Consider the following 16803-nt stretch of genomic DNA (forward strand, 5'->3'; position numbering starts at 1 on the left):
ACTCTCCATTTCTTCTTTTTCAGCCAATCTTTGGTTGATTTACTAGTATGTTTTGGGTCATTGTCATGTTGCATGGTCCAGTTCCGCTTCAGCTTTAATTTTCTAACTGATGGTCTCACATGTTCTTCAAGCACCTTCTGATACACAGTAGAATTCATCGTGGATTCTATGATGGTGAGCTGACCAGGTCCTGCTGCAGCAAAGCAGCCCCAAACCATGACACTTCCACCTCCATGCTTCACAGTTGGTATGAGGTTCTTTTCTTGGAATGCTGTGTTTGGTTTACGCCAAACATGTCCTCTGCTGTTGTGTCCAAATAATTCAATTTTGGACTCATCTGTCCAAAGAACATTATTCCAGAAGTCCTGGTCTTTGTCAACTTTATCTCTGGCAAATGTCAGTCTGGCCTCGATGTTTCTCTTGGAAAGCAAAGGTTTCCTCCTTGCACACCTCCCATGCAAGTTAAACTTGTACAGTCTCTTTCTGATTGTAGAGGCATGTACTTCTACATCAACAGTAGCCAGAGCCTGCTGTAGTTCTCGAGATGACACTTTAGGGTTTTTGGAGACCTCTTTTAGCATCTTGCGGTCTGCTCTTGGGGTGAACTTGCTGGGGCGACCAGTCCTGGGCATGTTGGCAGTTGTTTTGAAAGCCCTCCACTTGTAGACTATCTTCCGGACAGTGGAATGGCCGATTTCAAAATCTTTTGAGATCTTTTAAAATCCCTTCCCAGACTCATAGGCTGCTACAATCTTTTTTCTGAAGTCCTCTGACAGCTCTTTTGCTCTCACCATGGTGCTCACTCTCACTTCAACAGTCAGGAGCACACCAAACTAAATGTCTGAGGTTTAAATAGGGCAAGCCTCATTCAACATGCAGAGTAACGATCTACTAATTATGTGCACCTGGTGTGATATACCTGTGTGAGATCTGAGCCAATTTAAGAGGGAATACATGTGAGGGTGTCCTATCTTTTTCCTCAGTTAGAATAGGCATTTTTGTAGAATGACATTTACAGAAGATCTTGAAAAGACTTTTCTTCAGTTTTCTTTGTTTAGTTGGATTACTTTAATCTCTCTGTATTGTTGAAACGGAGATGAAATAACCTTTTATTAAAAATGTTACAAAAAACCACATGCTTTCAAAGGGTGTCCTAATTTTTTCACATGACTGTAGGTAGATTGCTGCTATACTGTGTGTCTTTTAGCAATCACATACTGTATACCAGGGATCAGCAGCCTTCACCACTGCAGCTGTGGTGAAACTACGACTCCCAGCATGCAAACGTGGTTAGCTGTGTTAAGAACTTCCATACAAGTGAATGGAGCATGCTGGGAGTTGTAGTTTCACTACATCTGGAGTGCCGAAGGTTGCTGACCAATGACATATACAGTTCTGATCAAAAGTTTAAGACTAGGGATGAGCGTACCCGAACTGTATAGTTCGGGTTCGTACCGAATTTTGGGGTGTCCGTGACACGGACCCAAACCCGGACATTTTCGTAAAAGTCCGGGTTTGGTGTTCGGCGCTTTCTTAGCGCGTTTTGAAAGGCTGCAAAGCAGCCAATCAACAAGCGTCATACTACTTGCCCCAAGAGGCCATCACAGTCATGCCTACTATTGGCATGGCTGTGATTGGCCAGTGCAGCATGTTACCCAGCCTCTATTTAAGCTGGAGTCACATAGCGCTGCCGGTCACTCTGCTCTGATCAGTGTAGGGAGAGGTTGCAGCTGCGACGTTAGGGCGAGATTAGGCAGTGATTAACTCCTCCAAAAGACTTCATTCAGAGATCGATCTGCAGCTGTGGATCATTGAACTGCTGCTATTCAATTGCTCACTGTTTTTAGGCTGCCCAGAGCGTTTTTCATTCACTTTTTTCTGGGGTGATCGGCGGCCATTTTGTGACTTGTGGTGCGCCAGCACAAGCTGCCACTAAGTGCATTTAACCATCAATAGTGTGGTTATTTTTTGGCCATATACTACATCAGGGGCAAGCTGTCACCAAGTGCATGTAACCCTCAATAGTGTGGTTGTTTTTTGGCTATATCCTACATCAGGGTGAAGCTGTCACACAAAGTGCATTTAACCATCAATAGTGTGGTTATTTTTTGGCCATATACTACATCAGGGGCAAGCTGAGCCTGTCACCAAGTGCATTTAACCCTCAATAGTGTGGTTGCTTTTTGGCTATATCCTACATCAGGGTGAAGCTGTCACACCAAGTGCATTTAACCATCAATAGTGTGGTTATTTTTTGGCCATATACTACATCAGGGGCAAGCTGTCACCAAGTGCATTTAACCCTCAATAGTGTGGTTGTTTTTTGGCTATATCCTACATCAGGGTGAAGCTGTCACACCAAGTGCATTTAACCATCAATAGTGTTGTTATTTTTTGGCCATATACTACATCAGGGGCAAGCTGTCACCAAGTGCATTTAAACCTCAATAGTGTGGTTGTTTTTTGGCTATATCCTACATCAGGGTCAAGCTGTCACACCAAGTGCATTTAACCATCAATAGTGTGGTTATTTTTTGGCCATATCCCAGTCTAATTCTGACTGTAAACGTATACCTGTCACCCAGCACCTAAATAATAGGCCTCAAATTTATAGTCAGCTAAATCTGTGGTTATTGCTGTGGCTGGGCAAGTTATTTAGTGTCCGTCAAAGCACAGTTTTTGTTCTGGGTTGAAATACAATTCCCAATTTAGCAATTCTCTAAATTAGTGGTTTCTGCTGTATCAGGCCTACTTTAAATACATCCCTAAAAGGGTATATCAGTATCAAGGTGCTGATAGGGTCATTCTCAATAACTTGACACACACGCTACTGTGCATATCCCAGTCTAATTCTGTCCGTAAACGTATACCTGTCACCCAGCGCCTAAATAATAGGCCTCAAATTTATATTCATCCAAATCTGTCATTATTGCTGTAGCTGGTCAAGTTATTTAGTGTCCGTCAAAGCACAGTTTTTGTTCTGGGTTGAAATACAATTCCCAATTTTGCAATTTCCTAATTTAGTGGTTTCTGCTGTATCAGACCTACTTTAAATCTATCCCTAAAAGGGTATATAAGATTCAAGGTGCACATAGGGTCATTCTCAATAACTTCACACACACGCTACTGTGCATATCCCAGTCTAATTCTGTCTGTAAACGTATACCTGTCACCCAGCGCCTAAATAATAGGCCTCAAATTCATAGTCAGCTAAATCTGTGGTTACTGCTGTGCCTGTATTAGTGTAATACGGTACCTAAATAAATAGCCAGATAGTGTTAGGTGTCTGTAAAAAAAGGCCTGAATTTGAATTCAATACATTGGGCCAAATAATATTTTTGTTGTTGTGGTGAACGATAACAATGAGGAAAACATCTAGTAAAGGACGCGGACGCGGACATGGTCGTGGTGGTGTTAGTGGACCCTCTGGTGCTGGGAGAGGACGTGGCCATTCTGCCACAGCCACAAGTCCTAGTGTACCAACTTCCTCAGGTCCCAGTAGCCGTCATAATTTACATATTTGGTGGGGCCCAATGCCGTTCTAAGGATGGTAAGGCCTGAGCAGGTACAGGCATTAGTCAATTGGGTGGCCGACAGTGGATCCAGCACGTTCACATTATCTCCCACCCAGTCTTCTGCAGAAAGTGCACAGATGGCGCCTGAAAACCAAGCCCATCAGTCTGTCACATCACCCCCATGCATACCAGGGAAACTGTCTGAGCCTCAAGTTATGCAGCAGTCTCTTATGCTGTTTGAAGACTCCGCTGGCAGAGTTTCCCAAGGGCATCCACCTAGCCCTTCCCCAGCGGTGGAAGACATAGAATGCACTGACGCACAACCACTTATGTTTCCTGATGATGAGGACATGGGAATACCACCTCAGCACGTCTCTGATGATGACAAAACACAGGTGCCAACTGCTGCGTCTTTCTGCAGTGTGCAGACTGAACAGGAGGTCAGGGATCAAGACTGGGTGGAAGACGATGCAGGGGACGATGAGGTCCTAATCCCCACATGGAATGAAGGTCGTGCCACTGACTTTCAAAGTTCGGAGGAAGAGGCAGTGGTGAGACCGTGCCAACAGCGTAGCAAAAGAGGGAGCAGTGGGCAAAAGCAGAACACTCGCCGCCAAGAGACTCCGCCTGCTACTGACCGCCGCCATCTGGGACCGAGCACCCCAAAGGCAGCTTCAAGGAGTTCCCTGGCATGGCACTTCTTCAAACAATGTGCTGACGACAAGACCCGAGTGGTTTGCACGCTGTCCCATCAGAGCCTGAAGCGAGGCATTAACGTTCTAAACCTTAGCACAACCTGCATGACCAGGCACCTGCATGCAAAGCATGAACTGCAGTGGAGTAAACACCTTAAAAACAAGGAAGTCACTCAGGCTCCCCCTGCTACCTCTTCTGCTGCTGCCGCCTCGGCCTCTTCTGCTGCTGCCGCCTCGGCCTCTTCTGCTACTGCCGCCGCCCTTCGCCTCTTCCTCCGCCTCTGGAGGAACGTTGGCACCTGCCGCCCAGCAAACAGGGGATGTACCACCAACACCACCACCTCCGTCACCAAGCATCTCAACCATGTCACACGGCAGCGTTCAGCTCTCCATCTCACAAACATTTTTGAGAAAGCGTAAATTCCCACCTAGCCACCCTCGATCCCTGGCCCTGAATGCCAGCATTTCTAAACTACTGGCCTATGAAATGCTGTCATTTAGACTGGTGGACACAGACAGCTTCAAACAGCTCATGTCGCTTGCTGTCCCACAGTATGTTGTTCCCAGCCGCCACTACTTCTCCAAGAGAGCCGTGCCTTCCCTGCACAACCAAGTATCCGATAAAATCAAGTGTGCACTGCGCAACGCCATCTGTGGCAAGGTCCACCTGACCACAGATACGTGGACCAGTAAACACGGCCAGGGACGCTATTTTTCCCTAACTGCAAACTGGGTAAACGTAGTTGCGGCTGGGCCCCAGGAGGAGAGCTGTTTGGCGCACGTCCTTCCGCCGCCAAGGATCGCAGGGCAACATTCTTTGCCTCCTGTTGCCACCTCCTCCTACTCAGATTCCTCCTCCTCTTCTTCCACCTGCTCATCCAGTCAGCCACACACCTTCACCACCAACTTCAGCACAGCCCGGGGTAAACGTCAGCAGGCCATTCTGAAACTCATATCTTTAGGGGACGAGCCCCACACCGCACAGGAGTTGTGGCGGGGTATAGAACAACAGACCGACGAGTGGTTGCTGCCGGTGAGCCTCAAGCCCGGCCTGGTGGTGTGCGATAATGGGCGAAATCTCGTTGCAGCTCTGGGACTAGCCGGTTTGACGCACATCCCTTGCTTGGCGCATGTGCTGAATTTGGTGGTGCAGAAGTTCATTCACAACTACCCCGACATGTCAGAGCTGCTGCATAAAGTGCGGGCAGTCTGTTCGCGCTTCCTCCGTTCACATCCTGCCACTGCTCGCCTGTCTGCGCTACAGCGTAACTTCGGCCTTCCCGCTCACCGCCTCATATGCGACGTGCCCACCAGGTGGAACTCCATCTTGCACATGCTGGACAGACTGTGCGAGCAGCAGCAGGCCATAGTGGAGTTTCAGCTGCAGCACGCACGGGTCAGTCGCACTGCGGAACAGCACCACTTCACCACCAATGACTGGGCCTCCATGCGAGACCTGTGTGCCCTGTTGCGCTGTTTCGAGTACTCCACCAACATGGCCAGTGGCGATGACGCCGTTATCAGCGTTACAATACCACCTCTATGTCTCCTTGAGAAAACACTTAGGGCGATGATGGAAGAGGAGGTGGCCCAGGAGGAGGAGGAGGAGGAAGAGGGGTCATTTTTAGCACTTTCAGGCCAGTCTCTTCGAAGTGACTCAGATGGAGGTTTTTTGCAACAGCAGAGGCCAGGTACAAATGTGGCCAGCCAGGGCCCACTACTAGAGGACGAGGAGGACGAGGATGAGGAGGAGGTGGAGGAGGATGAGGATGAAGCATGGTCACAGCGGGGTGGCACCCAACACAGCTCGGGCCCATCACTGGTGCGTGGGCGTGGCTGGGGGGAAACGCAGGATGATGACGATACGCCTCCCACAGAGGACAGCTTGTCCTTACCTCTGGGCAGCCTGGCACACATGAGCGACTACATGCTGCAGTGCCTGCGCAACGACAGCAGAGTTGCCCACATTTTAACGTGTGCGGACTACTGGGTTGCCACCCTGCTGGATCCAAGGTACAAAGACAATGTGCCCACCTTACTTCCTGCACTGGAGCATGATAGGAAGATGCGCGAGTACAAGCGCACGTTGGTAGACGCGCTACTGAGAGCATTCCCAAATGTCACAGGGGAACAAGTGAAAGCCCAAGGCCAAGGCAGAGGAGGAGCAAGAGGTCGCCAAGGCAGCTGTGTCACGGCCAGCTCCTCTGAGGGCAGGGTTAGCATGGCAGAGATGTGGAAAAGTTTTGTCAACACGCCACAGCTAACTGCATCACCACCTGATACGCAACGTGTTAGCAGGAGGCAACATTTCACTAACATGATGGAACAGTACGTGTGCACACCCCTCCACGTACTGACTGATGGTTCGACCCTATTCAACTTCTGGGCCTCTAAATTGTCCACGTGGCCAGAGCTAGCCTTTTATGCCTTGGAGGTGCTGGCCTGCCCGGCGGCCAGCGTTTTGTCTGAACGTGTATTCAGCACGGCAGGGGGCGTTATTACAGACAAACGCAGCCGCCTGTCTACAACCAATGTGGACAAGCTGACGTTCATAAAAATGAACCAGGCATGGATCCCACAGGACCTGTCCATCCCTTGTGCAGATTAGACATTAACTACCTCCCCTTAACCATATATTATTGTACTCCAGGGCACTTCCTCATTCAATCCTATTTTTATTTTCATTTTACCATTATATTGCGGGGCAACCCAAAGTTGAATGAACCTCTCCTCTGTCTGGGTGCCGGGGCCTAAATATCTGACAATGGACTGTTACAGTGGTGGGTGACGTGAAGCCTGATTCTCTGCTATGACATGCAGACTGATTCTCTGCTGACATGAAGCCAGATTCTCTGTTACGGGACCTCTCTCCTCTGCCTGGGTGCCTGGGCCTAAATATCTGACAATGGACTGTTCCAGTGTTGGGTGACGTAAAGCATGATTCTCTGCTATGACATGCAGACTGATTCTCTGCTGACATGAAGCCAGATTCTCTGTTACGGGACCTCTCTCCTCTGTCTGGGTGCCGGGGCCTAAATTTATGACAATGGATTGTTACAGTGGTAGGTGACGTGAAGCCTGATTCTCTGCTATGACATGCAGACTGATTCTCTGCTGACATGAAGCCAGATTCTCTGTTACGGGACCTCTCTCCTCTGCCTGGGTGCCTGGGCCTAAATATCTGACAATGGACTGTTCCAGTGTTTGGTGACGTGAAGCATGATTCTCTGCTATGACATGAAGACTGATTCTCTGCTGACATGAAGCCAGATTCTCTGTTACGGGACCTCTCTCCTCTGCCTGGGTGCTGGGGCCTAAATTTATGACAATGGACTGTTCCAGTGTTGGGTGACGTGAAGCATGATTCTCTGCTATGACAAGAAGACTGATTCTCTGCTGACATGAAGCCAGATTCTCTGTTATGGGACCTCTCTCCTCTTCCTGGGTGCCGGGGCCTAAATATATGACAATGGACTGTTACAGTGGTGGGTGACGTGAAGCCTGATTCTCTGCTATGGGACCTCTCTCCAATTGATATTGGTTAATTTTTATTTATTTTATTTTAATTTTAATTCATTTCCATATCCACATTTGTTTGCAGGGGATTTACCTACATGTTGCGTCCTTTTGCAGCCCTCTAGCCCTTTCCTGGGCTGTTTTACAGCCTTTTTAGTGCCGAAAAGTTCGGGTCCCCATTGACTTCAATGGGGTTCGGGATCGGGACGAAGTTAGGGTCGGGTTCGGATCCCGAACCCGAACATTTCCGGGAAGTTCGGCCGAACTTCTCGAACCCGAACATCCAGGTGTTCGCTCAACTCTAGTAGTCACCTGAAATGGTTTTCACTTCATAGGTGTGCCCTGTCAGGTTTAATAAGTAGGATTTCTTGCCTTATAAATGGGGTTGGGACCATCAGGTGCGTTGTGGAGAAGTCAGGTGGATACACAGCTGATAGTCCTACTGAATAGACTGTTAGAATTTGTATTATGGCAAGAAAAAAGCAGCTAAGGAAAGAAAAACGAGTGGCCATCATTACTTTAAGAAATGAAGGTCAGTCAGTCGAAAAATTGGGAAAACTTTGAAAGTGTCCCCAACTGCAGTCACAAAAACCATCAAGCGCTACAAAGAAACTGGCTCACATGCGGACCGCCCCAGGAAAGGAAGACCAAGAGTCACCTCTGCTGCGGAGGATAAGTTCATCTGAGTCACCAGCCTCAGAAATTGCAGGTTAACAGCTGCTCAGATTAGAGACCAGGTCAATGCCACACAGAGTTCTAGCAGCAGACACATCTCTAGAACAACTGTTAAGAGGAGACTGTGTGAATCAGGCCTTCATGGTAGAATATCTGCTAGGAAACCACTGCTAAGGACAGGCAACAATCAGAAGAGATTTGTTTGGGCTAAAGAACACAAGGAATGGACAATCCAACCACCGTGTCTTTGTGCGAATCAGAAAGGGTGAACGGATGGACTCTACATGCCTGGTTCCCACCGTGAAGCATGGAGGAGGAGGTGTGATGGTGTGGGGTGCTTTGCTGGTGACACTGTTGGGGATTTATTCAAAATTGAAGGCATACTGAACCAGCATGGCTACCACAGCATCTTGCAGCGGCATGCTATTCCATTCGGTTTGCGTTTAGTTGGACCATTATTTATTTTTCAACAGGACAATGACCCCAAACACACCTACAGGCTGTGTAAGGGCTATTTGACCATGAAGGAGAGTGATGGGGTGCTGCGCCAGATGACCTGGCCTCCACAGTCACCGGACCTGAACCCAATCGAGATGGTTTGGAGTGAGCTGGACCGCAGAGTGAAGGCAAAAGGGCCAACAAGTGCTGAGCATCTCTGGGAACTCCTTCAAGACTGTTGGAAGACCATTTCAGGTGACTACCTCTTGAAGCTCATCAAGAGAATGCCAAGAGTGTGCAAAGCAGTAATCAAAGCAAAAGGTGGCTACTTTGAAGAACCTAGAATATGACATATTTTATGTATATAATTCCACATGTGTTAATTCATAGTTTTGATGCCTTCAGTGTGAATCTACAATTTTCATAGTCATGAAAATAAAGAAAACTCTTTGAATGAGAAGGTGTGTCCAAACTTTTGGTCTGTACTGTATATATATATATATATTATTTACCGCTTCATTTGTCCATCCAGGCCGAACTGGATTGACAAATGTCTTTTTTCGGCCTTATTTACTATGTTACTATGTATTATATTGAACCCCACAAAAAAGAAAGAAAAAAGATTTCTGTGAAAATAAGGAAACAAAATGAAAGTATTTGCTTGCAGGTAACTGCGTTTGAGTTGCACCTGCACTTCTGATATCAGGAACAGCCACAGGTCCTGTGTCTCTCTCCATGTCTGTTAGCTGCCCTGCTTTTCTCTATTGTACACAACACAAACAATTCTTCTTTGGAACCCTAGACTTTCCCTTCACTTTTCCTGGAAATAAGCTGGATTGATTTCTGTCTCTACTTTTTCACTGTTCCTGACCGTGTGAGATTGTTTTCTTGGCAGACACCGTGACACACACAACCACCATCTTTAATAGCCCAGCCCAGAATGGTGTTCTGCTCAGTCTGCTAGGGCACCTCCCTGCCTGCTGCAGCTCTGATTGGCTAATCCAGGCGTGGAGCCAATCAGAGCAATCCCTCTGCACCACTGGGTCATGTGAGAACCGTCTTCTTCCTTCCTACTGCTTTTTTCCCTCCATATGCACTAAAATGGCGATGTGTGCCATTTTATTGGATTCATCTGAAACAAACCTGAAAATGTTTGGGTTGTCTGCTTTCAAAATAGCAAGGTTTGGACCAAACTGGTTTACTCTTCCTTAGTGTAACCATTGTTTCAGATTGTGATTTAAATCCACTCATTGGGGGAGATGTATCAAACCGGTGTAAAGTAGTACTGGCTTAGTTGCTGATAGCAACCAATCAGGTTCCACCTTCCATTTTGCACAGGTCTTTTGTAAAATGGAAGGTGGAATCTGGTTGCTATGGGCAACAAGGACAGTTCTACTTTACACCAGTTTTAAAAATCTCCCCCAATGTCTCTATGAAAAACACATAGAAATACTTTAGAAAAAAGTAGATTTATGCCTGAATTGATCCTATTTACTTATCTTATTTAGAAAAAGTCCAGGAGGAGATTTCAAGAGTCTTGGGATCTGCACAACCCATATACAGCCACCGAGGACAAATGCCCTTTACAAATGCAGTAATACATGAAATTCAGAGGTTCTCTGATATTGCTCCTTCTGGTGTTATCCATGAAACAAGCAAAGATGTGACCTTCAGAGGATACTTTATTCCTAAAGTAAGTACAAAATATCAACTCTGCATCAGTGATCATTCATTACCCAACCAGCAATGCTGCTAATAACATTACCTATATTTATCAGAAAATATTAACCAATATGGTCCCTATTACAATGAATGATATAGTGTCTTTGGGCTACACACAGACTGTGTATGGTAAGAACTTCCAATTTTTCCAGAACACCATACCCTTTGGATTCCTGAAAGAATATACCCTGTCAAAAGCATTAGCACTGACCTGTTATTTACAACCGGGATCACAATCTTGCAGCTTTGAGACACAATACAGTACTCTGTGTTCAAATATTAATACTTCAACAAGTGCTCATAATAAAACAAAAAATATAAAGCATTGTTTACCCATTGCACAACACTACTGTACTTTACTACTAGATTCTACGTTTTTCATTAGCAACACGTAATGCTATCTATAGGAATACAAGTAAATGAGTTAATCACAACCAGCTTTGTGCAATGTTTCATCAAACAGTGATTTTTACCTCAAAAATATACTGTACAAAAAAACAAACAAGAAAAATCGGGGGTGGGGTTTGGTGAAGGGCCCTTGCCCCAGATGTAATGTAGTAGGAGTATGGAGAGGTTTGCAAGACAAGGGTATGTGGAATTCTTGCCTATGTGGTTTGAAGTTACAACAACTTCAGCTAATTGCCGGCTGTTGTAACTTGATAGCTCTTTTGGGATGGACAAGATGAGGATAAGCAAAATGTATGTGCAGAGTGTGTGAAGTGTGCACAGTGTGCAGAAAGATCCTTATAGCTCCATCTCTACTGCTGTGCTAGGAAGCAAGAATGTCCTGCAAAAGGGTTAAGTAAGTCTACTGAGTGTAACATGCATGAATATTTATATGTGTTATGTGTTGTAGGAAGGCGCAAGGGGCTGTTATTGATGGAAGGTATGTGTCACTGAGGTTCCTGTCCTCGGTGAGGTAAGAGACGGTAGTTTTAAAGGGATTCTGTCACCTCCCCTAAGGCAAAAAACGATTTAAAACCAGCCATGCAGCACAGCTTACCTGGATTAGGCTGTGCTGTTCAATCTTGAAATCCGTCCAGCAGTTAGTTCAAAAAACGAGTTTGATCAATGAGGAAATGCGTCCTGAAGGTGCCCAGAGGGGCGTTTTTTTCTTCTGAGAGAGCCCAGTCCCGCCCCTTTTTCAGTGCCCAGCCCGCCTTCCTTTTACTTCCTAACCGCCGCCCCCAGCCTGCCACAGCCTCCCCTTCCTCTCCTCCCCCTCCCTCTTGCCGAACGAAGTCTCGCACAGGCGCAGTACCCACTGAGGGCTGCGCCTGTGCGATCATCAGGAGACTGAGGGCGGCAGCTTCATCTTCGTCACTGGGCATGCGCCGAGCCCAGTGACGTCCGATGCTCGCTCTTCCCTCAGTCAGCAGGGAAGAGCGAGCATCGGACGTCACTGGGCTCGGCGCATGCCCAGTGACGAAGATGAAGCTGCCGCCCTCAGTCTCCTGATGATCGCACAGGCGCAGCCCTCAGTGGGTACTGCGCCTGTGCGAGACTTCGTTCGGCGTGAGGGAGGGGGAGGAGAGGCAGGAGAGGCTGTGGCAGGCTGGGGGCGGCAGTTAGAAAATACAAGGAAGGCGGGCTGGGCACTGAAAAAGGGGCGGGACTGGGCTCTCTCAGAAGAAAAAAACGCCCCTCTGGGCACCTTCAGGACGCATTTCCTCATTGATCAAACTCGTTTTTTGAACTAACTGCTGGACGGATTTCAAGATTGAACAGCACAGCCTAATCCAGGTAAGCTGTGCTGCATGGCTGGTTTTAAATCGTTTTTTGCCTTAGGGGAGGTGACAGAATCCCTTTAAGTGTCAGCGGTAGCTAGTGCTGACTGACACAGTGATTTGTTAGTATGGCTGTAAAGCCGATCCGGGCCGGCTCTTACTGGAAGTAGACAAAGTGCTGGGTGGGTGACTTTTCCCCATGCTCCAGGCCGGGTCTTTTTGGCCTATATAAAACCCATCCAGCAGTCTCAGCTGGGTGTGGTTTATCCTCCATCTGACAGAGTAGCTGGGAAGTCTCTGTGTTTTGGGACCTGTGAATTTTTGCCATGGTAAATGGCTGAGAGCCGCATGCTGGGAAACAGGCCCCTAAAGCCTGCTGTGGACTGTGGGTGGAAAACTGCTTACCAGGGTACGATTTTGTTGTATGGAAATTGCATGGTGTGAACAAACACCAAGACTGTGAACGGTCATTTTTCCTTATGTGTAAATAAACACCTAACTGTTTAAGTTAAATACTTTGTGATTGCCTCTATACTGCGTCCGCTATCTTGTCTACCAGAGGAAAACCCCACAATTGCTGTTGGATGTGGGGCAAATGCAGTGAGGCCGGCCTGAAGGCCGAAAAGTTTTTGTGTTTTTTCCCGGGCACAAGTGCATATTCTATATTAAGCCGGCAAGGTTACGACCCGTGTCCTCGGATAAAATGGACGTGGTCGTGAAAGCCCTCGTGAAGGCTAACTTGCAGCAGTGGGAGGCTAACAAGCAGCAGGAAACTAACCAGCTGCTATTACAACATGTAATGACAATGCAAGCGGCCGGAGCATCCCAGAACGTCCATGATGCCCGGAAAGCTGTCCGTGCGGCAATCCCTCAGATTTCCCCCTCGGATGATGTCGAGACCGATCTGGTGATGTTTGAAAATGTGGCCGTGAGGGAGAAGTTACCTCGAGACCAGTGGGCTGAGGTCGTGGCTCCGTTCCTGGCATCTGGACCCCAGCAAGTGCTTTTTGATCTAACCGATGATCAAGTGGCCGACTACGCAACTGTGAAAGGTGAGATCCTGGCGAAACTGGGGGGTGAATGTATTGGTCCGGGCTCAGCGGGTGGACCAGTGGGAATTTAACTCGGCTGAACCCGCCAAACCACAATATTATGACCTGCTACACCATTTGCAGAAATGGCTGCAGACTGACATATTGACTCCCACTGCTATGCTGGACCGTCTGTTGGCGGATGTGTTTTGGAGGGCTTTGCCGTACCCTCTCCAGCACTGGATCGGCCAGGTGTCTCCTGGTAATGCCTTAGAGATGGTCGACCTGGTGGAGCGCTACTAAGAATCTGCAGGGGGGTTCTTTTGGGAGGAGGCCAGTCAAATCCCTGAAATCTCCACCCCAGACCCGGCAGCCGGTGCCAGCTAAGCCCACCCGGGACATATCCCCTGTAGACCCAGCTCCAGTGGTTTGCTGGAGGTGTCACGAGCCTGGACACATAAGGGACGACTGTCCCTATCGGGGTGAACACATGGATACCAACTATGGCTACCGCCACTCATTGTATGCCAGGAAGCTGTGTGCCACAGGTACCTCCCAGACTGTAGACAATAGCCACCTGTGCCAGGTGGATGTGGGTAGTGATGGATGAGCATCAGCCGAGATGGTTCATAAACGCGATCGCGCAACCGCGATCAAATGTTCGCAAACCGCAAGTTTGCGGAGGGCAGCATTCACTTTAATGGCAGGCGAACGTGAAAAACCTTCAACTCATATTTGCAGCCATCTCACACTATTTGAATGATCTGGTAAACGTTTGTGAGTAAATATGATGTCACAGCCTGATGAACGTCTTAAAAGATAAAAACAAAACTTTATTGTAGTCTATTTAAAATAGGTCAAACACCTATATGTCAAAATCTGTGACCATCAGGCAACCAGACTTGAAGAGTGCAGAAAGGGACTTTTGTATAACCCCCTGCACAATTACAAGTCTGGACTAATTTCCTAGCTTGCTAGCAAGGTGCTGCTAATCGTCTGCAAGCAGGAAAACAGGACACGGTCCAATATACTTATAGACTTAGGTGTGTCGCGAGTGAACCTCTGTGATCCTTACTGACATGTGCAGGTGCATCAATGGCTGCTATCTGGGAGGGCTATATTCTATGAGCCACAGTGACTGTACTGGGCTGTTAGCGTCTGGTCTATAGTTCAACCAGTAATCCACACTATGACTGTGCTAGAGTCGTCCTTCTGTTGTATGACCACACTAACACACACCACACGGCTATGTCTGAAATGGCTTGATTGTAACACCACTCATCCAAAATACATGCACCGTATTATTGCGTTCATTACATGTGAATACACGCATACCCTCATACAAATAAGTGTTTGTAGGCTGGCCTCTCATAAAATCACTATCTTGTAGTCAGTATTACCTAACTAGGAAGTAAATTCTCATAGCTGATGCACACAGGGCCGGCCTTTGGGGTGTGCGGGCTGTGCGGCCGCACAGGGCGCCATAGCAACAGGGGCGCCGGGCGGCCGACAGCCCGCAATGTAATATGGGCAGGCGAGGCGGCACTTATGTTTTCTCCCCCCCCCCTCCTCCTATATTCAGCAGGAGGCGCCCGGCGCCCGTTGCGGTTTAAAAAAAAAAAAGTTGCTTATATAAGTTGGGGGCGGCTGGCGGCGCCCCTCATTCTGCGCCGCCTGAGTGGCTGAGGCTGAGCGCTTGCCGCTCTAAAGAATCCTGCGCCTGTTAATGTAGCGTGGCCGAGCTCTGTTAGGTCCGCGGTACAGGAGCTTTTGTTTCCTGTACCCGGCCGGACTGACAGGAAGTGCTCACTTAGTGTGCACTTCCTTTCAGTCCGGCCGGGTACAGGAAACAAATGCTCCTGTACCGCGGACCTAACAGAGCTCGGCCACGCTACACTAGAGGTGGAGGTGGGAGTAGAAAGAGAGTGACAAGGGGGGAGGGGGGAGGAAAGAAAGAGAGTGACAAGGGGGGAGGAAAGAAAGAGAGTGACATGGGGGGGAAATAATGAGAGTGATGGGGGGGGGGGATAATGAGAGTGATGGGGGGGAATAATGAGAGTGATGGGGGGGGGGGGGGAATAATGAGAGTGATGGGGGGGGGGAAATAATGAGAGTGATGGGGGGGGGAAATAATGAGAGTGATGGGGGGGGGAAATAATGAGAGTGATGGGGGGGGGAAATAATGAGAGTGATGGGGGGGGGGAATAATGAGAGTGATGGGGGGGATAATGAGAGTGATGGGGGGGAAATAATGAGAGTGATGGGGGGGGGAAATAATGAGAGTGATGGGGGGGGGAAATAATGAGAGTGATGGGGGGGGGAAATAATGAGAGTGATGGGGGGGGGAAATAATGAGAGTGATGGGGGGGGGAAATAATGAGAGTGATGGGGGGGGGGAAATAATGAGAGTGATGGGGGGGAATAATGAGAGTGATGGGGGGAAATAATGAGAGTGATGGGGGGGGAAATAATGAGAGTGATGGGGGGGAAATAATGAGAGTGATGGGGGGAAATAATGAGAGTGATGGGGGGGAAATAATGAGAGTGATGGGGGGGGAAATAATGAGCGTGACAAGGGAGGGCGGGTGGAATAATGAGAGTGACAAGGGAGAGGGGGGATAATGAGAGTGACAAGGGAAGGGGGGGGGGAAAGAGTGACAATGGAGTCCCCAGAGCCAGACTGCAGCCAGAGTCCAGATCATCTAATTGTCCTGGCGGTAAGTAGACAATGCAATATGTTTATTATTTAATTGTTTAGTTATTAATACTACATTGGAAACTAATTTTCTCAGCTGGACACCGGCCGACACTGCGCATGCGCTGGGAGCCTCACCAGCGGTTAGGGTAGGGAAAAAGCACTGGCCCGTACGTAATTTTTCCCTTCCCTAACCGCTGGTGAGGCTCCCGATGCATGCGCAGTGTCGGCCGGTGTTCAGCTGAGAACATCCATCCGATCACTGCGCCTGCGCATTGGCCCATAGTTTTTCCCTACCCTAACCGCCGGCGAGGCTCCTGGCGCATGCGCACTCTGCTGTGAAATTTCCCTAACCTGTCGTTGTGCGCCTGCGCGGCGCTGCACACTTCCTCACGTCATGTCCGGTGCGACCGGAAGTGACGAGGGTAGGGAAATCTCACGAACTAGGGAAGTATAACATTACACCGGCCTTTGGGGTGTGAGGGCTGGTAACTACTTGGTTGGATAGTCAGCCAGCCTATGCCATGATGCCAGCAACAAGCAGTGTTTTTTTTTTTTTGGGGGGGGGCGCCACAAGGTTATCTCGCACAGGGCGCCTGAACACCTAAGGCCGGCCCTGGATGCACACCCTGCCTAAAGAACCGTGTCCTGGAACATTGAAATCGGCTCTACGTGTTTCCACGTGACATGTGTTCGCCACGTATCTTCAGGAGCTAATTAAGAGATGCCTGTATAGAGACAAGTGCCCCACACTGTTGTGTGCAAGGGCTCCAGCGCTATAATGGCCGT

The 16803-nt window shown here is 48.3% G+C and overlaps 1 protein-coding gene across 1 annotated transcript in view; it reads left to right on the forward strand.

The window, feature by feature from the left end:
• LOC122935955 (cytochrome P450 2K6-like) overlaps positions 1-16803 on the forward strand; it is a 225411-nt gene that overhangs the window by 111685 nt on the left and 96923 nt on the right. The window contains exon 7 of the mRNA XM_044291920.1: positions 10348-10532. Within this exon, the coding sequence (XP_044147855.1) occupies positions 10348-10532 (185 nt within the window). The remainder of the gene's footprint in view (positions 1-10347; positions 10533-16803) is intronic.

Source organism: Bufo gargarizans, chromosome 4 (genome assembly GCF_014858855.1).
Source record: "Bufo gargarizans isolate SCDJY-AF-19 chromosome 4, ASM1485885v1, whole genome shotgun sequence".
Taxonomy (NCBI): Eukaryota; Metazoa; Chordata; class Amphibia; order Anura; family Bufonidae; genus Bufo; species Bufo gargarizans.